General features: G+C 47.8%; 1 protein-coding gene across 2 annotated transcripts; it reads right to left on the bottom strand.

Moving 5' to 3' along the window:
- Positions 1-1,502: 1,502 nt before the first annotated feature.
- On the bottom strand, positions 1,503-26,296 carry LOC131663515 (frizzled-10-like). Of its 2 annotated transcripts, none has more exons than XM_058933967.1 (6): positions 25,639-26,296; positions 5,014-5,233; positions 4,184-4,512; positions 3,545-3,829; positions 3,261-3,465; positions 1,503-2,950 (listed from the first exon to the last, which is right to left on the bottom strand). In XM_058933967.1, the coding sequence occupies exons 1-6, from the start codon at positions 25,846-25,848 to the stop codon at positions 2,370-2,372; spliced, it is 1,830 nt and encodes a 609-aa protein (XP_058789950.1). In that variant the 5' UTR covers positions 25,849-26,296; the 3' UTR covers positions 1,503-2,369. The 2 variants fall into 2 exon arrangements, with proteins under 2 accessions (XP_058789950.1, XP_058789951.1); XM_058933968.1 differs by having other exon boundaries at positions 4,226-4,512.
- Positions 26,297-26,408: the final 112 nt, after the last annotated feature.

Raw genomic sequence — 26,408 nt, 5'->3', positions numbered from 1 at the left:
GAGTTGACATAAATGATAAGTCAGCTATCAAGAGACTCAAACCCCAAATACTATAACCATAAACTTAATCACAAGCCACTCTCGGCAACTTAAATATAACTTTTAACATTCATACATTGATATAAGCACGTTAGCTTAGAGGCTAAGGTTTCTGCTTTGAATTGTTAGGATCGCCGGTTCGAATCCTAGAGATAATTTTTTTTTCGTCATTATGAAGAATATTCGAAGCATATAGATACGTAAAACTAAATTGAAAATTCAAATAACATATATTTATTGATTCTGGGTTTAAATGATGAAGTACATACAAATGAAATTTTTTGAAGATGATATTTAAAAAAATTAGCATAGACTTCCACCATTTTTTCCTGTACCTATTCAAAGTATAAAATGATAGAAAACTTCCGTGAACATTTGAAGAGTTTACTGGGGCATTTTCATTAACAATTTGATATATTTATCCTTAACTGAAATGCGTGCCACAAAAACTAAGCATTAGCGCTTTTAACATGAATGCTGAAAAAAAAATAATATTATGGTATTATACGAAAAAATGAAAAATATCGCCGGTTAGAAACATATATCACATTCTTCAAAATATAAGTTCATTGCGCTTGAAATTCAAATAAGTAAAACTAACGCATCAACAGACTGTGCTGTCAGTCCGTTTAATCGATATAAAAAATCACCTTATTTTCTATATTTTTCAAGAGCTACTGAAAATTATTTTCAATAATGCTACGTTTATTTGAGATCTACTTTTTTGTTATACAATATGATCATATTTTTCGTATATGTATAGATAAACGAATGTTGCAGTGATGTTGTATAAGAAAAATACATTTAAAACAGTGGAAATGTTATATTAACATGTGTGTGTGCATGTGTGTGTAAAGAGGAACATCTGAAAGCTTGTATGAGCGAAAAACTTTCGCCTATTTGAAATGGTAAAAATTATCATCTAAAATAATGTCGAATGAAAGGGTTGAAAAAGATATTAATGGTAGTTTGTCAAATATTTTTTAAATTAAAATTTTCTCGCTCGCTCGGGTGTAAACGCCACACGAGACGAGACTCTACTTTCCCGCACTTGTATCGTAATGTACTATTCACGCACTTTTAACGTAATGTACTATTCTCGTCTCGTGTGGCGTTGACGCCTGAGTAAAGCGAATTACTTTCCCGCACTTGTATCGTAATGTGCTATTTCCTATTTTTTCCCAAAGCTCATTAACGCATTATTACTAAGCAAAGAGGGTACAAATAGAAGTTTATCAAACCTTTCGGTTGCTACAAAATTATTGTTTTTCGTTGTTGTTTGTCAAATAAACTAAAAGAAGTAAAAAATATATCATTAATATTAAAAGAGATTTTATTCATCATAAGCAAATCATTATTTTCGTACAAGTAAGCCTACAATACTTCAATACTCTCGTAGAAAATATCGAAGAGTATCATGATACTTTTTAAAACATAATAACATTTTTAGAGTAAGTTATCACTTTACAATATGTACATTACTTATATACAGTCTTTGTTTTCTGAAGTATATTAGCTATCTCTTATAATATATGTGTATGTGTTTGTAACATCAAGCAATAGTCAGTTTGAAATACAATTTGGCAGCATTGAAGTGTTTACATTTTTATTTTGAGAATCCTACAGTAAAAAGTCTTATTATATGCAAACATACACTTTTTATTATTGAGTATTGATAAAGATAAATTAACTGCAGTAATCACATATATTTGTCTAATTTATTGTAAGAGTGACAGCATAATTTGGAAACGGATTGTCTGAAGACGTCACTCCATGAATGATTTGTCATTGAGTACCTATGTGGATAAAATATTTATCAAAATGTAACAAACATTTAATTTATATTCACAAATATTTTCCTAGCAAAAAATAATGCTATAGGATAATAATCGTTCATAAAAAATGTCAATAGTTTTGATATAAAATGTTAATACAAATGTTTCCACCTACACTTAGTTATTAGTGAACTAGAATCTTAACACATAGTCACAATTATTTCAGCTAACATCACTCGTATCATTCATACATAATTATTGATCTTTTATATTTTTGGTACTCTCATAAATATAACAAAGCCATTGTAGTTCAGTAATCGGCTATACAGTTAGAAACATGTACTTAACATATAATCCATCTTCTAGCAGTGATGTTTCACATCGCTGACTGGAAGCTTTCATACATATCGTAAAAAAGAAATATTAAGAAAGCCACATTTTGAAAGTGAACAGTCATGAATGAAGTATATCGTCGATCGCACGCAAAAAGTCTCTCGAAAAAATAAATAATAAAAAAAGTGTCAACGTCAATCAACAATAACAACGAGATTAAAATCACGCGACATTAGCAGCTTCGTGTTTGTATCCCTGGAAGGGTTGGGCAGCTTGCTGTTGCCTCGATGGTTTGCTAGGAGCAGCGAGCAGTTTACTCCAGGCTCTACAAGTTTTTCCTGACCACACCCACATACCGGAAGTGATGCCGATGACCAATGACAAGAACAATCGTAAGAGCGTAACTTCGAGGCCAGAAGCTTTGTGATTGGGCAAACTGCCTGGTATGCAGTCGGTGGACGATCGGCAGTCGAGGGCTGCGAGAAATACCAGAGTACGCCACTTAGGACGAATGTGAGATTCGCGAAGAGCACAAGCCATGCTGCTGAGAGCCGGCAGCGCGTAGAGAACGGCGAACACGCCGAGACGGGTCATTAGACGTTCGAGTTTTGTGGCGCTGCGTCCCGCTTGGCGGATCGCTCGACGCACTCGGATCAGAGCGGAGCCGGCTATCCCGCCGAGGACGCAGCCTAGAATTAGTAAGCTTGCGTTGGGTAGAATTTCCAGCCACAGAACTGATTCGTCGGACACTTGACAGAGACCGGTTAGCTCGTCGGCTGACAGGCTTCTCGAGATGAGCGTCACTGAAACATCAAATTATTACTATTTTACCGGTATTCGTGTTTTCGTACAAGTCGCGTTCCCGTTTGGTCGACATCAAAGTTAGACGAGAAAAGCGAGCAACGACCACGGCTGAAATAAGAGCTACCAGAGTAGTTTTCGTATTTCGCCGAACGAACAATGACCGAGCAAAGAAAAAGACGTCGAGCGTCTGCGGCGCCCGTCGAAAGCTGGGTTTTCGAAAGAGCAGCCTGCCAACGCGCGCAATCAGAGAGGTGCATCCTCGACACAGTGGGACGGGCACAAGGGAAACGAGTCGGGAGGGCGGCTTACCACTGGTGAGGAGCACCGGAGTGCCCCAGGCGACGGCGTGCAGATAGGTGGCAATGTTGTGAAGCGCTTCGCTGCTCCACTCGTTTCTGGCGCTCAGCAGCCAGCAGCCGCAGAGGATCGCCCACCAGAGGCTACTGGCCAGTCCGAAGTAGTAACGCGCCACCCACCAGAGCGTGCAGGACGCGCTTCTCATGCCGTCGTTCACCTGAAACACGCGCAAGGCAAGCTCGTGACACGTCCAGGACGCGCGAGCGCGCCGTCGGACACGCCAGAAGCAAACTTACCGGCACGTAACTCGGCCCGTCGGCTTGCGCGGCACATCCAAATTGCTCCGGGCCAACGGCACCTCGCACGATGTAAGCCAGCGAGAGGAAGTTGTAACAAAGCGCCAGGAAGACGATAGGCCTCTCGGGATACCGGAATCTCATGGGCTCCACCCAGAAGGTAAGCAGCGTGAAGAGAGTGGAGAGGAAGCACAGCCATGCCCATCCGGTCATCCAGCGGTCGGTGAATTGCTTGTCCTCGTCGCGGTAATAGACGTCCTCGCCACAGCGCGGTACGCAGGACGTCTGCAAAAGGGGACGCGGCGCGCGTCACGCTCAGTTTAACAGTCGATGAATCGCTCGCTTACATTAACTCATTGATTCTAATGGACAACTTGGGGCAATCAATTTGGCTGATAGGTGCGAATTAATATGGAGATTAGCGCTGATAGTGCAGGTGCTGATAGTGCCGACTAGAAACTGGTTTGACATCACTTTAGTCGCGACTGGCGCTGGCGCCCCAAACGAGCTCATCGAGCAGCAATAAATTCAAACCAACTTTCAGGCCTTTTGAAAATAACAGGGTTATTTTCAGAAGGAGCACGCAGGGCTTGACGGAGGTGCGTCTTATAGATAAGAAAAATATTGAATGATAATTACCACGAGCATGAACGCGCGGATAGAATTACGTGAAAAACTCACAACGTCGACATAGGGTGATTCGACGAAAGGCGCAGGGCACTTTTGCAAACGATCTCTCGGTGGCAACGGCATCGGTTGCATCGGCTGCACCACCGGCCATTGCGCTTGCTTTTTATCTTTCTCATCTTCGTTCCCATCCTCGTCGTCGTCGTCGTCCTCCTCCTCTTCCTCCTCCTCCTCGTCCTCGTCCTCGTCATCCGCTTGCTTGTCCTTGGTGTCGTGCAAAAACGGCGCTGTTTCCGGCGCCAGACTCTCTTCCGGCGGTGGCTGCACGCACAGAATGTTACCTGCGCCGACATCATATGATATTACATCGGCTTTCGTTTTCCGCTGCCGTTCGTCCAGCTTTCCGCAAGAGGTGTAATTCGAGAGCTTTGTGTAAGCGCAGCAGAGGCTTTTGAGGATGGCCATGTGAGCTTCGCCGAGGGATTAGCCGTGCGTATACCGATGTAGTCGCGTATGACTTTTTAAGGTCTCTTTTGAAGAGACCTTGCGGCTGCATTCGCATTTCAGCAAGACGCGCCATTCGCGACCAGGTATTTTTCGATTTATTTATTTATTTTTTGACGAAACTAAGCTTTCCAATTGAACTTATAAAAATGACGTGTTTTTTGACAGATACCATAATGATTAATTCTAACAGCAGGGCACGGAAATTCGCTTCGAGCTCAACAACATCGACCCCGAGGTGACTTGAAGTCGAAAATCCAAGTTGGGCGTTTCTCTCAAAAGCTAGCCTCGGAAAGTCATCACGAGCTTGCTCTCCTCTCGAACGGGGGTATACTCACTGTTGTCGGGGAATCGGTCGCAGTCCAGCATGTGCGGCCACGGCAGCGTCAATTCTCGCAAGGTGTGCTCGCAGTCGCGCCTGACGGATAGGCAGAGCGGCTTGCAGGCCGGTATCTGCATTGCCACGTGCTCGGAGCAGACGGGGGCGAACACCGAGCACAGGAAGAAGCGTAGATGCCGCGAGCAGTTGTAGTGGACCAGAGGCATCAGCGTCGCCAGCTGCAACAATCAGAACGTCATGTAGCCTTTCATTAGTGCCTCGCTCGCCGACTTTAATTAGCCCAGATTCCTCGTTCCTCTCCGCGCGCCGAGCACGTTAATGCTGTTATTTAGCCGAGGTAATTGTCTCGCGTCCCGTGCGCGCGTATTGTTGTGGGAGGAGACGCGTAGTGGTAATTTTCCATGTATTGCGTCGCCGTGGTGAAACGACCCGTATGGTCGTTTAAAGCTGCGCTAATGCGACTAATTATTGGCTGCGCGAGACTTTCGCTGACGGTGGTCGCGGCCGCGTAACGGACGATCAAGTTAAAGAAAAATACCGCCCGATATTTCATGCCGATCGAGCGCGGACCAAATTAAAAACAATGTTAAATATCGATGAGATCATATCTTTCGTAATAATAACGAAAATATCCGTGGCGGCTGCCTCGTAAGTTTACCACCATAAGCATCGAAAATCCATAAAAAGCCTTTTAATATTCAATAAAAAAAATGGATGCACGCTGCCGGAGGAGCTTAATAAGGACCCACGTAAGCGAGCTCTCCTTTCCTGGCAGCACCGATGTTAAATTAACCGACCATTAAACTTTCACGCGAAATCCTCCAAATTGCGTTCATAAATATAACCCTTCTCTCCAAATCCCGCAGTCGTGCTCGCACGCATGAGCTTTTCGATAAACGAAACGAAATAAAAAGACGGGAAATTAGGCGGGCCCGAATCCGAATTCACGCGTAAAATTTTGAAAGAACGCGCCGAGAGAAGAAAACAGAGGATAAAAAAATGATAAACCCGTCTGGGTGGTTCCGTCGCGAATGCACGTAGATTGCGAAGGTTTAACGAACGCGCGCGAGACCGAAATGATTCGAGCGATCGACCCTCGAACGTGCATAAGCGTCGAGGCATTTGGAAACCAAACGTCAAACACGTCGCCGTCGAACAGTCCGCGCACGAGCGAGAAAGTACTCGGAACCGCGCGCACAAGCGCATCTACTACTCGCGGGCAGAAATGAGCGACGAAATAAAGAAGAAAGGAGAGAGAGAGAGAGAGAGAGAGAGAGAGAGAGAGAGAGAGGACGCGGCAAGCTGGAAGAAGACGAAGCAGCAGAAGAAGGAGAAAGAAGGCAGACTTGAGATATAACGAGCGACGGGCTTCAGGGGTAATTATCCCGCCCATTCTTCCCGCCTTTCCCGACGGGCCCAAATTACAGTTCCCATGAAATTACGTGGCGAGCCGTAAGTCCACGCACACACACGCACGCGTAGCCATACGTGCCCATTCGCCTTCGGGGCCTTCGTTCTCGCCGACGCCGATGCGCAGCGGAGCGACCGCCGCCGCGCGCCTCCGTTTATGTCTCTTTTTTCCCCTTCGTCGAAAAAAAAAAAAAAAAAAAACAAAAAAAAAAATTATGTATAACATTTCGGCGCTCCGCAATTTCGACTCGCCGCCTTTCTAACTGTTTCCTGCAAGCTTAATGGAGGTTATTTGCCGGTCCGAGCGACCAGTTTCGCGCAATCGGTATTTCGAGAATAAAAGCAGTGCAGGGACGTTGCCCTTGAAATTGCCAGCCGACGGATTCCCAATGGCATTAATTGCCGGCAAACGGAGCGAGCGGCTAACGGCAACGGTCGCGCGGCGTTTAGCACACCGATATGGATTTTCGCGCGTCGCCCCGAGGGGCTTTTCAAGTTGGCCGCTCGTGGGGCGCGGACGCACCTTTTCTCCTCCGGCGTATCTCGTCCTCCAGCAGCGTCGCTCGCGAAAAGAGCCGACGCGAGGGACGAGCGGCTTTGATCTAGCGCGAGAGCCGCGATGGCCTATTCTCCGCGCGGCGCGTGTGCCTGCAGTCGAAAACAACGCCACACTTGCGCGGCGAGCGACAGCAGCCGCCTCCCCTCCCCTCCCTTTTTGTTTTGCGCGGCGACGAAAGAGGCACTCGGCCGATCCGTCGGAATGGCTGCGGCAGCAGCGGCGCTTTACGATCCGCTCGACTGCGATCATCACGCCGAAGGATCGATTTTTCTCTCGAATATCCGCGCGCGCAGTCGGCCGTCTAGCGATGTGCTACCGCTCGTGCGCCTTCTCTTCGACTACCGCCTTTCATCTTTCGCGCGCTGATAGCGCGTAGGCGATCCAGCACGAGAGATATTGGCAGGTTGGCCTCGGACGTTAAAAGCCACTTAATGACACGGCGCAACCGCCGCGTAACGACTCGTGCAGAGGCCTGCGCGCGCGAGCTGCGGTACAGCGTAGGGCGCGCCGAGAGAGCAAGCTTCGCGGTTTCCGCGGAGGCCGCCTTCCCTACTTTCTGCCGCCTCTGCGCGTAAATTTAACGAACAAGAAGTGATCGGCGCGCGACGACTCGAGAATTCGCGAGCGCGTATGTGCACGATCGAACTCACGTCGGACAATGGTTCGCCTGAGGCTACGTAGATATTACGGCTGCACGCGAGAGGGGGGGGACAGATGCAACGACACCGAGTGATGGGTAATTAAGACCACGTCTGTGCGTCTGCTCTCTTGTATACCGCATTCGTTGATTTCCAGTCTCTCTCTCTCTCTCTCTCTCTCTCTCTCTCTCTCTCTCTCTCTCTCTCTCTCTCTTTTCATTGTCGCTACTCGTTGCAATTTCAGATATTGCATAACGGTCGATGCACAATTTTCAATTCGTTACAGGCTATGGAAGCTTGATTCGGCGAGAGGAAAAAAAGAGCGCATGGAACGGACATGGCGGATGGCGGTCTCGGGTTGACTGATGTCTCCCTTTCTCTCTTTGGTGAATTTCGCGGTGAGGCAAGCACCAAACACAAGAAGAGAGGCGTGCTCGAAAAATTGGCCGACCGGTTTACTGGGTCGCGCTTTGCTTCGTTATTTCGCGTTTTTTTCTCGTCCGTTCCAGCGCTCGGCGGCATACACACACGCGCGCACACTCGCACGCACGCACGTAAGATATACGAGGATGCGGATAAAGAGAGGAAAGAAGAAGAAGAAGAAGAAGAAGCGAGCTTGACAGACGCGACGAGACAACGAAACGTCCGTCTTGTGCGCCTTGCCAGAGCTCTATCTCGGCCGATCGGCCCGGCTACCGACCACAGAAACCTTTATTCTTCCCTACCCTTTCCTTCCTTTTTTTTCACCTCCTTCGAGCTCCGTTTTTTTCCGTCCTTTTTTTCCTTCTTTTTTTATTTTTCTTTAGCGCGCGTCAATGCTCGCTTCGCTGCTTTTTTTCCTTCTGGTTTCCGAAGAGGGCATTTCTGCGGACAATCCTTCCCGATTTCGATGCAAGCCGAGAAAAAAAGAGTTTCTCTCGCTCCTCTGGTTTTTTGCGAGGACAGAGAGGACGATGCTTATTACGGGCGACGATACTACTACCGGTCGCAGCGACGTTTTTCTCGGCGAATTCGGAGCTGAAAGTTACGACGTCGTTTGCGGTGTATACACAGAAGAGTCGAGATCAACCGCGTTTTTTGTCGATCGAGATTCTTCTCCGTTGTTGTCTTCTTTTTTCCATGCTGCGACCGCGGACGCGCAGCCCGCGAGAGATGATTGTTCGGTTTTTTGCCACGCGCGGCCGGGGCATTTCATCTCGCGCGGACTTCTCGTGTTTTTGCGCGAGAAGAGCCCGCGTGCATTCTCGAAGAATACACCGCTGGGAGGCCGATCGTTTCTTGTGCGCGCCCGGTTTTTCATCCGCGTCGCCATCGAATAGCGAGTCGCGAGTTCGCGCTCGCAAGCGCGGATCGCGCGCTTCCTTACGGCCGTCCGGCACAAAACGCCTCGATATCGAGCGAGCACTAAAATCGAGAAAGCCCGCGCGAGCGGAAGCTCGGTTCATCGCAACGCGCGATCTGACGCGGAAGGGGGAGTCGTCGCCGTCGGTTCTCTCCGGTGTGGCGGCAGCGGCGATTACGCCCGGCGAGCGCGGAAAATTCAACGTCGTGGGAAAAAGCGATAAGGAGAGCAGCCGGACGTGGGAAGGAAGACCAACGCCGTCTTCGTCTTCATCGCGCGCGGAATGCGATCGTCTTCTTCTGCGGCTAACCAGAAGAATCGAATCGCGGATTATAAAACTGCCCTGAGGAGATGATTGCGAACGCGCAACACGCCTAACCTTTTTTTTCTCCCTCTCTCTCTCTCTCTCTCTCTCTCTCTCTCTCTCTCTCTCTCTCTCTCTTTTCGCGGATAACGAATTACACGTACTGCCGGCATCACCAGCACCACCAGTACCGCAAAGTATCTCTCTCGAACCAAACCAACCTCGTTAAAAAACAGCACCCTCGATGTACACATCGAGGGCTAATAAGAAATCTTTTATCGGAAATTGGCTTCTCCTTTTTTGCCAGGGCGCATATAATTTATCATTGAAGCGCTCGTTACTAACGGCAGAGGCTCCTTCTTGGATTCCAATTCTTTCTCGTTTCTTTTTTTTGCTTTCTTGTAACGCGCGTAACGAGAGAAAAGGAAATTACTAATGAGGACGTCGATTATTGCAAGACTCGGCTGCTCGCTTTTTTCCGCGCGCGCGATGGATTTTATATTTTTCTTTTCAGAGATTTTTAATTAACGCTGCAACGGCGACGCTAGAAGGGCATCACGGCGCGTCCTTGTTTCTTTTTCAGCTTCAACGGGCGCTTCGCTAATTACGCCGTGTTGAAGAAAATATAACAATGGCCTGCTCGCGAGGATACGATGTTTTTTCTAATTAGCACGAGCTCGCGCGTCGCAATTTTTCTTTCGGCAGGTCGATTCGGAAATGAGTTTTCGATGCGCGCGCGCAGAGAATTAATTGGAAGCAAGTCTACGGATCTAACGCGACGGAAACGTGATATTTGTTGCGAGGTTAATTGCGCGTCACGATCTGCGTAGCTCGATTTTTTTCTTTTAAAGAAGAACAAAACAGTTCGTAGCCACTGCGCTCCTCGGCGGCGATCAGCTCTTTCATCTCGTTGCCGATCTACTGTTACTCGACGAGCAGCCGCGTGAATATTTCATAGAATTCTGGAATAAAATTTAACGGTATGACCGTATAAAGAACACCTCGATATCGACGGGCAGAGCGAAAACCAGGAGCAAGAGACGAGAGATGAAGGATGATGACTTTAAAGGAAAGAAAAAGCAAGAATAACAAACGACGCGGAGGAGGACGAAGCCAGTAAAGAAGCGGGAAGAGGAAGGGGGGGGGCGACGGTATATATCCCGAGCTTTATTACGTCTTCTCCGCGGACGTAATTGCTGTCCTTAACGTTCCACCACATCCGGCCCCAAAGCTCCTATTCCCGCGCGGCTTGGCTATACGCCTCAATTACAGGCCTTACAGCCTATAGGACGGATTTTTCGGAATATTTGCCCATAGCGCAGGTGAGACCGGGAGAGCGCAAGCAAGACGTAGGCGTTACTGTCAATTATGAGCCCCGACCATTCCCGGAAGGCTCCAAATTACAGAGCTCGCCAGCACCGCTGGAGCTCTCTACACGCGTGAGCTCACTTCTACGCGGGCCGTCCAAATAACGACAGAGCACGCCACCGAACTAGGCCGCGCCGTTAATCGAGCTTCCGACGGAGACGGATTCCAAGCGCCCGAGTGCAGGCTAATTAACGACAGCGAGGAAAGCCGACTGTTGCCGCCAATAAAAATTTAATTGAGAGTCGGCCAATTACGCTCGTCAAGTATGCGCGCGACGGTCAATGTGTACGTATCGAACAAATTGCTCGACCAGACAAATTGTCTCTAGGCACAGTTAAGACGATGAGATCGAGCAACGGACGACGAGGACGGCTCGACGAAAATGACGCGATCATCATCGAAAGGAAATGTAAGCTCGACGGGACGGCCGGTCCTTTTTGCGCGCAGCTCTCGCCGAGTTTCGTAAGCTGCTAATTAATTTAGCCGATAAAAGTCGCGTTCGTTTTGGAATAACGACTCTCGGCTGTTAACTCAATGCGAGCTCGGCATCTGTATATGAATCGCCGTTCGATTCATTCATAACTCGATTTGTCGCGCGGCTGTGGGCTTTCTTTTTTCGTTTTACTTTTTACTTTTTTTGGTCGCTGGCAATATTTTTGGGCTCCTCTTTTCTCGCTCGGCAGACAGGATTTATGGCCGATAGCCTACACGTGTTTTGGATTGTAGATTTCCGGTTCGATTGCGCGCTTCTCTTCTTCGCCGTGAATATTTCGCAGTGTATTACGCTTGCGACGGCTTTTTTACGAAAGACCCCGCTGAATTTTTAACGACGGTCATTAGGTAAATGCGACTTGAATTTAATTCAGCGTACCTTCGATAAGACGTCCCGAAGAATTATTTATTATGTTTTCTACTTCTTCTTTCTTTCTTTCTTCTTTCTTCGACGTAACTATTTGTAGCGGAAGTGAAATCTCTTTAACAGTCGAAATAAGAAGCCCCAGCGATTTCCAAAGGCCTTTCTTCGTTGAAAGCCGTTCAGCGGTAACTGTATCGCGCCGTTTCATCCATTCGATCGAAAGAATCAATTAGCGGCGCATTAAAAAGCCGCGCGCATGGCTTCCACAACACCTTGCACGCGCGCGAGTGACCGTACGATACAAAGCGGTTTCCGCGGTGGTGCGAGCGGCGCACGCTGCAGGCAGGTCTTCGACCTTCGAGAGTGCGGGGCCTTGCACGAGAGGCAATTACACAGCGAAGAGGATTTCCAGAGAGAGATCAGGGTCCAACGGCCACGTAATCTCCCCTTGATCTTTTCGCATTAGAGAGACTACTAGAGCACGGCAAGAGTGACACCTTCGGATGGGCTCTCCGGCGATAATTGGAGGGCTGCAGCGCTCCGACGCTGATTGTGGCAAGTTTTTCCAACGCGCAGGGATTGGTTTGACTTTCGAGTGCTCGTCTAGCGAGTGTTTGGCGAACCAAGATTACGCTTGCCCTTGACCCGGTCAAATGATACACGTTTGCTGCGAGATTGCACGAGAAAAGAAGAATCGCTGCGAGCAGATCGCGCGCGCGCGCGAGAGAGAGAGAGAGAGAGAGAGAGACGCGTGCAGGGGAAAAACGACTGCAACGAAGTAGCGGCAGCAGTATATAGAAGGGATCAGCCGACAAAGCCCAAGACGCTCCCTTACACGTGCGTCGCGCGCGCAATCCTCTTCGCTCACTCGCTTGCATCCACCAAGCGAGAAGACGGAGGCTATTCAACCGCATCGCCGCGAGTATTTCGGTTCGCTCTCGGCGCGCGTTATCTCTCTCTGGAGAGCCAACAGGTGCGAGCAAAACGCGCAGGCTTTCCTTCCCGGCCCCTGGCTGGAAAAAAATATATAAATAGGCAAACATTTTCGTGCTAGTTAACAACCTCCGCGAGAGTGTCCGCGCGCTTCACTGACGAGCAATTTATGTACTGCGTCGCGTTGGAATCTTTTTTTTGAGGAGTAGAGGGGCGGACGGTGTCACAGGCAGTTGTGTTTGACGGGATTCCGTTCGGAACTATTTTCGTAACAGAACATCCGCAAGTATCGACGAGAGGCTTCTGTAAATAACCGATACATAGTTTTAAAAATTCTCGGCGGTAAATGTATAAGAGAATGTCGGATATCGGTTGTGGAAGCAAGTTTTTCAAAGAGAGAGAGAGAGAGAGAGAGAGAGAGAGAGAGAGAGAGAGAGAGAGAGAGAGAGAGGGAGAGAGGTGGGGAGGAACAATGGGACTTTAATGAAGGACCTTCCATACGATACTGTTGCACGCATATGGCAGCCACGCTTATGAGAGGAGCTGGCCTACGCTTAGGGCGTAAAATATAACCGCTCTTCGTATGTAATAATATTCGTGCCTGTAGCAGAGCACGCGTGTTGACGACATGTGACTCTACTGATGTTGGGTACAGGCTTTCCTCGAGCGCGGTGTGTTCGTCAGAAGATCCAACGTCGGGCTGATAAATCAAGGTCCGGAACCGAACATTGGCAAAAGCCATCGTTGCCTGCGACAAGAGTTGCACGCAGTCACGGAATGGAAAGCTCGAACGATACGCTCATCTTCCATGAAATGACAACCGAACACCCGTAATGAAATGACCAAGCACGAAGCCTGCGAGTCACAATCGTGACGCTAAAAAGCCACAAGCGACATCGCTCTAATAAGCGATCTTCGGCCAGAAAAAAAAGAAAAAAGCTAAGTAATGAAAAGCGAGCCACAGAGTGTGCGTAATAGCCATAGAAAGTGGCGTGGACACGGAAAAAGAAGCTGCCCCGATATTAAGCTTAATTATCCTCGCGCAACGTTCTCCCATCGTCTTGCCCATTTCATCCTTTTCAATCTCTCCTCTTCCCCTTTTCCGCGCGCGGCAGCAAAGCCGTTTATAGCCAAGGGAAGAGAGAGAGAGAGAGAGAGAGAGAGGAGAGATGATCGTCCGACACACACGCATGCAACTGCCGACAAGATATGGCGCGAATAATCGACTCTCGTTATAGGCGCGCGCGCGCGGGGAATGGCACTTTCTAGAGCTGCGATAAGCGCACCTTCATTAGCGCGCCAATATCAGAAATGCTAATGGATTGACTGACCGCTCTGAGATAGCGCGAGCTCGTGGAGTTATGCGATTTTTCCCCCTAATTAACGCTTCGATTCTCCGCCGCAGCTACGACATACGAAAGGAGAATAACGGTTCGAACCGGTGCGCCTCTGACTTTAGATGAGTTCAACGCGAGAGTCTTCAAGAATTGAGCTATAAATTTCGAGCGCGGAAATGTTACGATGCGAGATACATACGCCCCACTCCCGGCGCATAAAGCGCGCGCTCGTAATCGTATAACTTCGATGCCGTAAAATTCATTCGATGAAGACGCAAATGCAGCCCGCTACGTCTGGAAACTTGCAGGCGATCGGCCAATTTAACAAGCGATATAAATGAAGAAAATTATTCGACGTCACTTCAAAGAGACAAACACCGCGCTTGTTAAGAGCTTTCGAAGATACGTGCAAACTAACGCCAAACAGTTCAGCAGTAACGAAAGCAAACTCCGGAGCAGCTCAAGGCATCGTTTGCCGCGCGCAGTCGTAACGTCAGCTTATACGACGCAGCCGTAAACGCGATTTTAACGTCGCGCTCCCCAGTCCAAAAGTCAAACAATCTCGGATAGGCTGGGCGCATCGACTCACAAGACAACGGAGGTACGCCTGGAGTTTGTCGCGCATTCCCCTGTCATAATTGGGTACCTGCAGAGAGAGATTACGTAGCGAATCCTCCATCTGCGTTTCAGCTATTGACTTTTTCCAGATGGCAATCTCCGATTCGCTCGTTTACATACAGTGGATAAGCAAAAGTTTTCGGCTTCTCCGGGAAATTCGACGCTTTCCACGTGCGCGGATCTCTTTGACAAGTCAAACAGATGGATGGGAAGTTTGCTTTTCTGCGTCATTTTCCAACTAGTTTTCATCATACGACCGCTTTTTATTGTTTTGTCAAGGAACTTCTCTCCCTCTGTCTCTCTCTTTCCCACTCTCTCTCTCTCTGTTTTTCTTGCAGCGACGATCCTATGCCCGAAAGCTCCAATCCAGCCGATAATATTTACTCGAATCCCATCGTTGCTTTCTTTTTTGGCGGCCTTTTATCCAACGTAGTCGATTATATGAAAAAAAAGAAATGTGCACGGGACATTCCTTTATCGGCGCACTCTAACAAATTGGCATCGCCATTAAGCGGAGCGCGCCGATAAGGCTAATAGTGCGCCTATGCCCCCACGCGATAAGAGCGCGAAAGCTTACCTTACCTTCGTGGAAGAAGGAGGAGAAGGATCGGAGTTGAAAGAGAAATATAAAAGCACCTCTTGCGGTTATCCTGAAGGCACTGTCAATAAAGGATCGCCCAGGTGCACCTAAATTTCGGTTTTTGTCCGGGGATACGAGCGAGCCCATTGATTTTTTTTCCCAAAAGGGTTCTGTTAGCTTTTTGCCAGCGATGTGTGTGTCTATGTCGATAATAATAACTTTTTACGTGTGTGTGATATGTAAGTCAGAGTGTATAATGAGCGACACGCAGGAGGGGAAGTCCTTTTGTTTTAGGAGAGTTGGTTTGAACTTTTTGACGTAATAATTTATCCTGGTTTCGAAGTGTGCTTGTACCGGCAGATGGCTTGCACAGCGATGAATGTTTGTTTTCAAATGACTTACTTACGCTGAGTGAGTTTCAAAGACTTGATCGATATAGGAAAGTGGCTTACCTGTAACCAAAAAAAAAAACATCTATGTATTGATCTGGTAAACGTATTGAATTTTGACGAGAGTTCCATTGATTTCGAAAAAAACAAAATATATATATATATACTTTTATCTCGATCTAGTCACGATTGTCAATAAACAGACTGAAAGATAGTGAACAATTGAAAATAAAAAAAAGTAAGCAAACGAGTAGACAAAAATTATAAAAAATACACACTCGTTAAAAGAGGAATAAGACGCATAAGGAAGAGGAGGAGAGAATCGCGATGAAACGTCAAGTCTCTCAACCGTAGTCTGTCGAATTTTTATGCCGACGTATTCAAAGTTCCGAGAAACCGTCGCGAGCGATTGTGCACCGCGGCATTGCACACACGACGACGAGGGACAATGCAACAGCAACAGCAATAGCAACAGCGGATGCAAAAAGGGGAAAAAGAAGCAGAAGAAGAAAAGGAAGAAAAAAATGACGGACATGGGTCAAGCGGAGTAGATTGAAAGGCTTTTGCCGAGAGCGCGGCTACCTTCAAACGCCAATTACAGGCGAATGAAAACGTTTACGGCGATTGTAATCGCCAGCGAAAAGGAAGCACAACGGCGCGCACTAGTCATTAGGAGTAGCATGAAAACGAAGGGGATATGCATTAGAAAGAGTGAAGGGCAGTATTATGCATTAATAAATTCTGCTCTCAGGCGGAAGTGTATTTACCCGGAGGATAAAAATTGTCGGCTTCTCTGAAAGCACCGCTGCGAGAGATAATTTGCGAGAGAAAGAAAGAGAGAGAGACGACTTTATCGGCAGGTCATTTCGCGCGCACGCGCATTTCCGCCTCGATAGAAATATTATTTTTTTTAAAGGGAGACGCATCCACGTGAGCTTTCAATGGGAGATTATTAGAGCGCCGCACGGAGTTTACGGTCGCGTCGTTCTATGCTTTATGGAGGGCCGTGCTATGCTGTAATGAAGGCGCGCGCAGGGGAGAATCGGCAAGACGAAGCCACGCCAGCGCACGTTAATGCGATTCCCGATGCGGAGAGGCTGCTGCCGCAAGACGAGTACACGCGCGCGGCTCTTGGTATGGACGCGCTGGGACGCGTCGCGGAGATGATTGCCAGCGCGAGGACCGCGAGAGAGTTTGTCCCTTTCGTTGTCGCGATTAGCGAGCGATTCAAGCCACTTGCCGGAACAAACCCGAATCTTAGGGTAAAACCAGCTGGCAGTATCCAATAGGTAAATCATCGGTGGACAAATTGTTACTCGAGATAAAGGAGAGCGCGACGCACTCGTTCGCCGTGATAAACGAACAAAAAACGAAAAGAGAGCGACGAGCGATATACGCACCTGCGCTTTAGAGCAACGGCGCATCATTGTTATTTACCTCTTTCTCTCTCCGAAAGTTCGTGTGCTCACGCGACCCACGCTCGAGACAAGAAAATCACATTAACGATCGTCGTTTGATGCTCGCCGCGCGCACGCGCGAGTGTGTGTGTGTGGAGGTCGTACCCGCTCGAGAGAAAGATCGAGTTCAGCTTCGCGCGAGCGAGCGAGGTGGTCGACTTGTTTGATTTAATATTTTGTTTCCTTCTCTTTTTTTTTGCGCGTGCGTGTGCCCAGAGTCAAACCGAGCTTTCGTTGTACACCCCGATGGGTTAATTGAGTATTAATGTTCGAGATTTACGCTGCAGCTCGGATGTAATGAGCTCGAAGAGAAAATTTTAATTGCGAAGTACACACGATTTCCGTTCGTTGCAGCTATAAATTATACTTTCTTTTTGGAAATGAAAGAGGCGCGACGATCGTAAATCATACGTGTAATGCAGTCGAGAGGTAAATTGCAGAAGCGAATGTTTGCCGTTGACTCGAATGTATTTGGACATTGCGAAGGTTAATTAATGGCCCGCTGCTCTTTGGCGCGCGTTCAATTTAAATGCAATTAGCCGCTCGTACCGGCCGATGCAGGTTCGACGCACGGATGGAGAAATTAATTGTCGCGATAATTTTTCCAATAAAAACGAAAGGAAAAAAAAAACAAAAATAGATATCTATAAACGCGCGCGATGAATCTCAGTTCGCGAAACGGTCGGTGCGTGCACGTTCGCCGAGGTGATTCGAGAAATAAACACAGGCTCGCCACGCCAATGGTAAGTCGCATGGAAGCCGCACGCGGCGTGTGGCGGAGCAGGAAACGCGCGCGGCAAGAGCAACGAAACACGCATCTTCGATTAATTCATCAAAAACCGAGCGCGCTGCTGCTGTCTTATCTCCCACGCAACGAACTCACTCTCTCGCGTCTGTGTCACGCGTGCGCGTGCTGCTGATAGCGCCCATTAACACGTTGGAAAAGAAAATTTACACGGGCAAAAAGACAGACAGCGCTATAAAAAAAAAAAAAACATACAGCGCACGCCGGTACGAAGCTCTTTGATGCTGTTTCGCTCAATTATACATTACATCTCCCACGCTCGTCTTTTCTCTCACTCTCCTTGCTATTTATAGCCTTAACTTTTATTGCACGACCGGCGCGTCTCTTAAATAACGCTATGTAGCCGCCGCTCGATGACGACGCTCTCGGCGCATTCTTTCGATTCTTTTTCTTTCGCTCCTTCGGTTTGTTTGTTTGTTTGTTCGTCTCGTTGTTGGCGCACGCACAATACGCGATCTCTTTGCTAATTACGCGTTGTCAAGAACAGGGCTGCGACGCAAAAACGAAGGCTTGACGCACCCGTCTTTTAACGAGCCCAGCTGGAAAGTAGTTTTCATCGAGGCGATTTTTGCAGAGCGCGCGCTAATTGATCGTCGTTATTTCTTTCTCGTCGCTCGGACGACGCGCGCGGAGCCCAGTTTTGACGTGAGCCTTCGCTGCGCAGCAGCGCGCTCTCAAAGCGAGAACGTCGGGATTTTCTCTTTCGGCCGAGGAAGCTTAAATGGGTTTATATGATATATTGGGAGCGCGAGCGCGTGGAATGGGTTCCTGAATTAGTGCCAATTTGCCGGAGGCGATAAGCGCGAGTTGCTTGTCAAACAGCTGATTATCATTTCTTCGTTTATTTATTTATTTATTTATTTTTTCAAATAGTCTCGCCGAGGGTATTGCAGAATGAGGCTGCTTCACGAATTATTAACGATGGGCAGTCGCGATCAAAGTTTCAATCGACGGGCTGCGAACATTTTGCCATCGAAAAGATTCGATATGCTCTGTTGGAAGTCCGTCGTTCACGCGCAATTCCAACTGCGGACTCGCTGTCATCCCAAACATTTACCCACGGCAAACACAGAGGCGCGCAGAGAGACGTATATAAGCCCCTGCGTATTAGAAATCCGCCGCCGCTGACGTTCGTCGCTATTTGAGTGCAGCTCGGCGTGCGCGTATTTTTTGGAGCAAAATGAAAACGGGACTGCGTACAGCAGCTGCGACGTTGCGCGCAGTTTTGAAAGGGATGCAGGCGGAAAAAAGAGAAGAATATGCATAGGTAGGTTGCTTGTAAATGGGGCCGTTTATCCTGCGCGAGCGCCTGCAACGCTTATTTATGGAGCGGCTGATGCTCCGTACGGCGATACTCACCCCTCCCCCCTCCCTCCCAACGCCATTTGATTTTCGCACTTGAGGAGTCAAGTGTTTGTATAAATAAGTTGGCCAGAGAGAACGAGAAAGAGAGCTCTGTCGTCTTTTTGAAAGATATGCGTCGACTAATTCTCCAGACAAATAAAAAAGATGCAGGCGCTCTTTAACGCGTACGGAAAGAAAAAAACGAGGATTGTAAATCATCGAGCGCTCGCGCGAAATGTGTGCGTGTGTGTGCGCATACGTATATTGCCAAGGCTTATTTCCGGCTTGTCTCATCAAAGTCTGTCCGCCAGACGAAATTATACGACAGTTTACCTCTTCTCCAATGTCGACAGTTCTGACTTGTGTACGACAAACATTGCCTATTATAACAGTTCAGCTGTTTCAATACGTCGATGCATTAAATTACAAATTAGATCATGCAGCATAGAGCAAATCTCGTAGCACGCTTGCGAGATTTTTAATTCAATTTCGTATTCAATATCAATTATCGCTCTTCCAAATTAATATAAATTTCATGGATTGATAATATCGTTATGCGTTCGCAATTTCTACCTCATCCACGCACTATTACACACAATGCTTATACCCTTGTCGAGTGTCGCTTCCTAAATCAATATAACTCAATGAAATTTGAATAGAAAAGAGCAATCCAAATTAGTTATAAATAGCCGGAATACGTGAAAGCGCGGAGGAAAATTAAACGCAGACGCGCTCACGCAGGATATAATAAAATCGGCCACTGCAGCGGAGACGCTTGCTCGAGAAAAAAAAAGAAGAGAAAGAAGAAAAAGAAGAAGAAGAAGAGAAGAGGCGAGCAGCGCGGAGACGAAAAGGAGAGAGAGAGAGAGAGAGAGAGGCCTCTAGTAATTCCTTTGATGTCGAGGCGCTTGCTCGCGGACAGCTGAGTCCACATCAGTCGAGAGAGAAGAAGAGTGGCGCTCGCGCATAGTTGGATTTCGAATCACGAGTCGAGCATTTGCATGACAAAAGCTTAAAGGGTTAGCCACACGCACACGCGTACGCTGCACGGATACGCGCTCACCAGACACTTTTATTTGCTCTCGCTCGCATTGAGACGTCAACGTTTGCCTTATGACCCGCATTATGCGCATTATTACGCAATCGCCTTTCGTGGAAGAGCGCCATCTCAACTACGCGGCTTTGGCTTGCGAACGAGGACGTTCGGAGGCACGGGTTGTTCGCCAAACGAAAGATCATCTCGCACAGCGTCCGCTTGGGAAAAGCATTTCGGCGACGTGTAATCACTGTTGCGCCCGTCTTTTATTGCGCGAGGTCGGCTTTGATTACGGCGGCTGAAGCAACAAGTTGTTCGCACAGAACTAATTGTTTTTTTTCGGCGACTTGACAAATTATCCGTCGTTTGGATTTCAATGGAAACCTTGTGAATGGACATTTTTCTCGGCCAATCTTTCAACCAACTACCGAATCAGTTGTGGTGTCTTTCCGTGCAAACGACAATGGATCTCGACGAAAGTTTCATCTCACATAGGGTGTTTCGATAAATGCCTCAACTTGCCATTCGAAAAACTGAAAATGACGATGATTTCGGATATGAAAAGCTCGAATGCGACCACGAGCGCATCCCGAGCAACAGGAATATAATGACGAACAGCGATAAACCCAAAGCCTCGGGAAAGCTTGAAAAGAGAAAGAGAGCGCGAGGGAAGATGGGACTACCTAGCGGAAATAAACGCTGCCGCGATAAAAGTCAAGAAGCTGCTCCAGGCACAGAGGCCAGTGGCACGCTCGGCACTCAACACGTTACGCGCAGCGAGAAGCTTCGTCGAGCTCTTAACGCGCTCGCACAAAGGTTTTGCGCCCTCGAAAACAGATCAAAGCTCCGGCTTGTCTCCCCCGCGACCGCGCCCATAGCAAACAAGCCGCTCTTGGTGTGCGTGGCCTCTTCAAATAATATCAGCGTGTACAACGGCTGCGCCCGAAAAACCGAACGACGGCCCTTTTGACAACTGCTCTTCGCCGCGGATGCTCATCCTTGGCCCCGTGACGCGCGCGCTGATAAGTCGATCGGCTCGTTCAAACGCAATTTTTTTTTCTTTTCAGAGCCAACTGTTCGAGTCGCGCTCTTGTCGACGAGCCTGCCTAGTTCCGCGCGAACAGTGGACTGGATTTCAAAAAGCTACAATCTCCCCGAGAAATCTTGCGCGACTTACTTTCTTCTCGGGTTACGCTTTACTACAACTCGGGACGCGGAATCTCACTTTGCGGTATAATTTATAAAGACGACCATTGCGCAGATATTTGAAATTTGAATTCGACTCCACAGCAGCGCACAAGCCATGGCGGCCGAATAATTGACATCACCGGAAGAGCAGTCTCTCAACGCGCCACCCCTTCATCGCCTTTAACAATAAAAGTCGTCTCTCGCTCTGAGGCAATAAATTCATCAAGAGCCCAATCAATAAACAAATAGAAAGCCGCGTTTAAAGCTCCGAGCAAACGCACGAATGGGAAAAAAAGGAAACCGATGGTTGCGCGGACGGACATAACAAAACAATTATAACTCTCGCTCGGTCGAACAAAGAAAAAAAAAGAAAAGAAAGGCATACTGTAACACGGTGCCTTATCTGCGCGTTGAGTCTGCCGGCGTCCGTTATCGCCCGTCGATGATTTACAGCGAAAAAAGAGAACGGCGCCGCCTCAGAACCCTGCGGCACTTTTGATCGCTTATCGATGCGCGCGCGCAAACACACACGCACACCCGTCGTAAAGAAAAAAAAAAAATTTTTTATTTTTCTCTCGCGTTCATAGGTATGCACGACTTCTCTCTTTTGACGCAGGCGAGCCCACAATGAACGCGTCTCCGCCGCCGCTCCGCGAGCAGATGGATTGAAAATCGGCTTTTCACAATCGAAAAGTGCACACAATGGCATGAATTTCGCTCGCTCGCGGAAGTTTCTCACGAGCCGACATAACGTATGTGTGTGTACAAATTGCAGCTTTCTCGACTACATACATATAATCCGTTGCATCACGAGAGGAGAAAGAGCTTCTGTTGGAAAATATCGCGTCGACGTCGCCGCGCGGCTTGCACCTCTTACGAAACACCCTTATTCGAGGCTTTTACATATACTTTTTTTTATTTCTGTATATCCCTGACGAGCGCGGAATTCCAGACCCGCCGTTTTATTTCGTTTCGGCGACAGACTTGAATCGTGCGAACGGATATTGGGATCGAGGGAGACAGAGAGAGTCTCGTAACAGTTGAACATCGTTGTTGAATCATTCCGATAAAAAATATACTCTCGTAGCTATATATCGGGTTCAAAAGCCAAAACAATACAACTGGCACGATAATCTTTCGCCGGTTCCGGGCAATCACGTCCGGTCCGATCTCTCGGTCAATTATTTTAATTAGGTGGAAGAGAGAGAGAGAGAGAGAGAGAGAGAGAGAGAGAGAGAGAGAGAGAGAGAGAGAGAGAGAGACGATCCTCATTGAAGAGAGCAGGCAAGTCGGCAAGAGTAAAACATTGACGTACACATTGATTTACGACCTCGTAATCGCTCCTTCTCTCGTATTCAACTTCCGATCGAGGTCACGCATACGCGCGCACATGCACAGACGACACGTTTCCGCGTGCTCGAATAACGAACAATACTGCAGTCTGCGCGACCATGACGAGCCCCTATCGCCTAAATTGGACCTTGCCGTCAGTCCCTTATTCAAGTGTCCGATTGTAAGACTGACGTCGCGCTCGGTTTACTTCGCGCGCGGAAGGTCGGCGAAGAGCGCGCGCGGCGCGGATTTGGTTCGCTTCGGCGAACGCACCGCGAAGCGACTCCGTGAATCGAAGATTCGATTCAATTGAAAATCGCTAATCGATCGAACCATCCTCTTCGAAAGACACAGTACGGCCGTCGAAACTTCCTTGCGCGAAAAGCAATCGACCCCCCATGCCGGGAACTGGCTATTAAAAACAATGATTTACCACGCCCAATTCAAACTCCCACGCTAGTGTGATCCAGATAAAAAACAAGAGAAAATCCATCACGTTAGACGCATTAATTACCTTCCACAACAATGCCAAAAAAAAAGAAACAAAAAAGAAAGAAACAGGAGTCACGCCAACGCCGCACGCAAAACGCAGTCCACTAATTTTTCCTTAGAAGCGTGTAACTCGTCTCTCACCTGCTCGTCTCTTTCCCTTTAATTTTTTTTTTAACCGCCGCGCCGTCTATGCTGGATTTACATATAAAACGCATACACGGCTTTTACGAGCGCGGGCCGTTTTCACCGCTGGCATAAATCACAAATTGATATCAGAAAAAGGAGGGCGCACACGTGCGCAACCACGGGGGAGGCACGTATAAAGCCTTCCTGCCCCCCGCCCCCTCTCTAATTGATTGCTAATGTCTTTTTACATTTCATACCCAGGGATACGCTCAATGTTTGAACTTAATGAGTGCTATTACAATCTCGGCATTCCGTAAGTGCGTCGATTTGCGTATATGAATTCACAGCGGCGAATCAGGGAATCTCAAGTACTTACAGCAATCATACCGGCTAATTAACTATTTACAATTAGTCGTAAATATCTCTCGCAGGCAAGGTTGAATTCTAAATAGCTCTATGCGATCGCAGTACAAGAGCCGCCGTTGATCTTTATCCGACCTCTTTCTTTTTACACTCTTATCTAAATCACTATAATAAACATCATATCGCCTCGTATTTATAATTGGTCTGCAGACACATTCACGAAATTAAGAGAACAGCAGTTTTCCGTAATAAAAAAGAAGCACAATACTTCTTGTTCTCCTACTATTGGCCAGGCAGCCAAGCCGAGCGTTAATAAATAATCCTTAGATCAAAGCGTGCAGCTCGCGTTTGACGGACAAATCGCCTTCTGTCACGAGCCTTCGCTGTATTGCAGTAAATACCCAGGAAATAAAAACGGTATTCTACGTACTTGCGCTGCCCATACGATCAGACTTTTCCACTCATTGAATATTATGTAAATAGGAAAGCAATGAAAACGGAAACTGTCCAATAAAAAATCTTATCGTCCGGTTTTTAAACATGAAAGATGATAAAACCAAACTTCCTGTCCCGCATCTACATGAGTCGCGCGTACGCTGCGATCAGTATAGGGCTCACGCAACATTTTTCGTGCGATCAAGATCTCAGCTCTGTCTCTCTCTCTCTCTCTCTCTCTCTCTCTCTCTCTCTCTCTCTCTCTCTCTCACACGAGAACATATTATAGCGAACGAGCGGACAGCAACAAAAGAGAGCGAGAGAGAGAGAGAGGGAAGGGCCAGATGCATTTACACGCGAGCAAGATGTAAAGCACCGATAGGGGCGAGATGCTTGCTGTTGTACAAAGTTGTCATGCCCTGTCCTTGCCGCCGCGCTCCTTGGATCTTACGTGTTTTTTTTTTCTCCCCGTGGACGCAATATTTTTTTTCTACGCCAACTGCGCCCAAAGAGAGCGATCGTCAACGGCGATTTATCAATGGCTCTTGACGGTCGTTTCCACGGCGCGCATCCCCTCCTAAAATATGACGAGTCAGCGCTAGAGCAGCACCACAATCGGAAAGTACATTTTAATTTCCGTCGCCGCCGCACTCTCGAAAATTATAATCGATCAATCTTCATCGTCGGCTCCATTACGAACTCCGCAGTTAACGCTTCGTCCACGGATGGCGATAAAAACGGAGCACGCATCTCTTTTCTAGCCAAGGCAATCCGAGAGACATTATACTGTCAAGCGCGCGCGAGCGCGGCCAATTTCAGCGAGCGTATCAGGCAAAACGAATCAAATGAAATCGAATAAAAAGCAACATCTCCTTACTCATTCGTATAGACCCCCCCTCCCTCTTTTTGCTCGCGCTTCTTTGCTTGCTGGAGATCAAAGCCTGGAGATCGCGATCTCGAGCGCGCGAGTGCCGAAGGACGGCAGAAAAGAGAGAAAGAACCGTCTAGCACGGTCAAAGCCAATAGAGGTAGCTTATACGTGCGCGTTTTATGCACAGCGCGCAATAGCGCAAACACAGCAGAAAGAAAGAACACCTTGTCCCTCCTTTATACGCCGGTAGGTGGGTTTCTCCCTTTAATCGTCGAAGATCAGATGGTGCGCCTATCGATTGAGAGAGCACTCGGCGGATGTCGAAATCTTTGATAACCGGGTTACCGTTTTCGAATAACTCGAAAGCGCGCCCGCGTACAGGGAGAGAGACAGATCGGTATAAATTTCGATTATCCGCGCGTGCTCAAAAGAAGAAAAAAAAAAAAAACACGAAGACGCGAGGACAGGTAGAGACCTGTTGTGCGTTGAGCTTACCTATTGTTCTCTTACACCGTGTCGATTCCGATAATCCGCTTTCCTATGCACGCATCGATCATTTTAAATGTGTCTGCTTTCGAGTACAGATATTATACACGTATGTAACCTTGATTTTTTTCAAATCACGATAGACAGTAGTTGCACGCTGAAAAATAAAATTCGAGCACACCGGCACCACGAGCGAGCGGTTCTTCTTCGAAAGGAGATTCCCCGCAGTCACTGGCCAATGGCGAGAGGCATTACAATACAAAGAAGGCCGAGCGAGGAAGAACGTAACGAGTCGTCGCTGCCGTGTGGCGAAAAGAACAGAAATGAAAGGAGAGAAAGGGAGAAGTTGCTTACCCCACGTTCAGCCTGCAGCTGATCCTCGTGGCCCATGAAGTTCGGCATGGCAGTGAGGTTGTACCTGAGACCACGACAAAACGACACGTTTAGGTGCTCACACTTGGCGTTGGAGCCTTGGTGGCTTCGACCGCTGCTCCACGATCGCGTGTCGGTGATTAGCCCCAAGATTAGCAAGAGCTTGACAATCAGTAGCAACATCGCTGACATCTTTTCAACACACTTGCTTAATTGATGATAGGCGATGAAGTCTACTGCTGTGTGCTAGCTGGCAACGAGTTGATCATTGCTGATGTTTGCGCGCTTGTTGTTGGAAAGTCTTTGCAAGTGGAAAGTGTCACTTTCAGCGGAACTGCAGCTTAGCTTTTTGCACTCGCTACTTTGACGTGTATTCTGTGTATTCTTTCTTAGCGATTGCAGAATGTATAACAAAGCGATCCTTAAAGGTCAGTCGTTATAAAAAAAACATCACTCCATCGAGAGACCGATCTCTAATCAATATAACGCTCCAAATTCAAATTGCGAGATGGGAAATTTCGGCTCACTATTGGTACCTGAACAATCTTTTACGAACAACTAAACACTGTGCTGGCAAGCAACGGGGAGCAACAATCTCGATAGGAAAACAAATGCGCGTGCTGAAGGCGCGCAGGCGAAAGCTGCGGCCGCTCACCTCGGCAGTCAGGAAGGTACTGAGCTAATGCCTCGTTCGCGCCACGCTGATGTTCACGTCGGCTCTCTCTCTCCTCTCTCTCCTCTCTTCGCCTCTT

This window comes from Phymastichus coffea, unplaced genomic scaffold, assembly GCF_024137745.1.
Source record: "Phymastichus coffea isolate CEN01 unplaced genomic scaffold, Cenicafe_Pcof_1.1 PCOF00036, whole genome shotgun sequence".
Classification (NCBI taxonomy): Eukaryota; Metazoa; Arthropoda; class Insecta; order Hymenoptera; family Eulophidae; genus Phymastichus; species Phymastichus coffea.
This window is presented reverse-complemented; position numbering and strand designations above follow the sequence as displayed.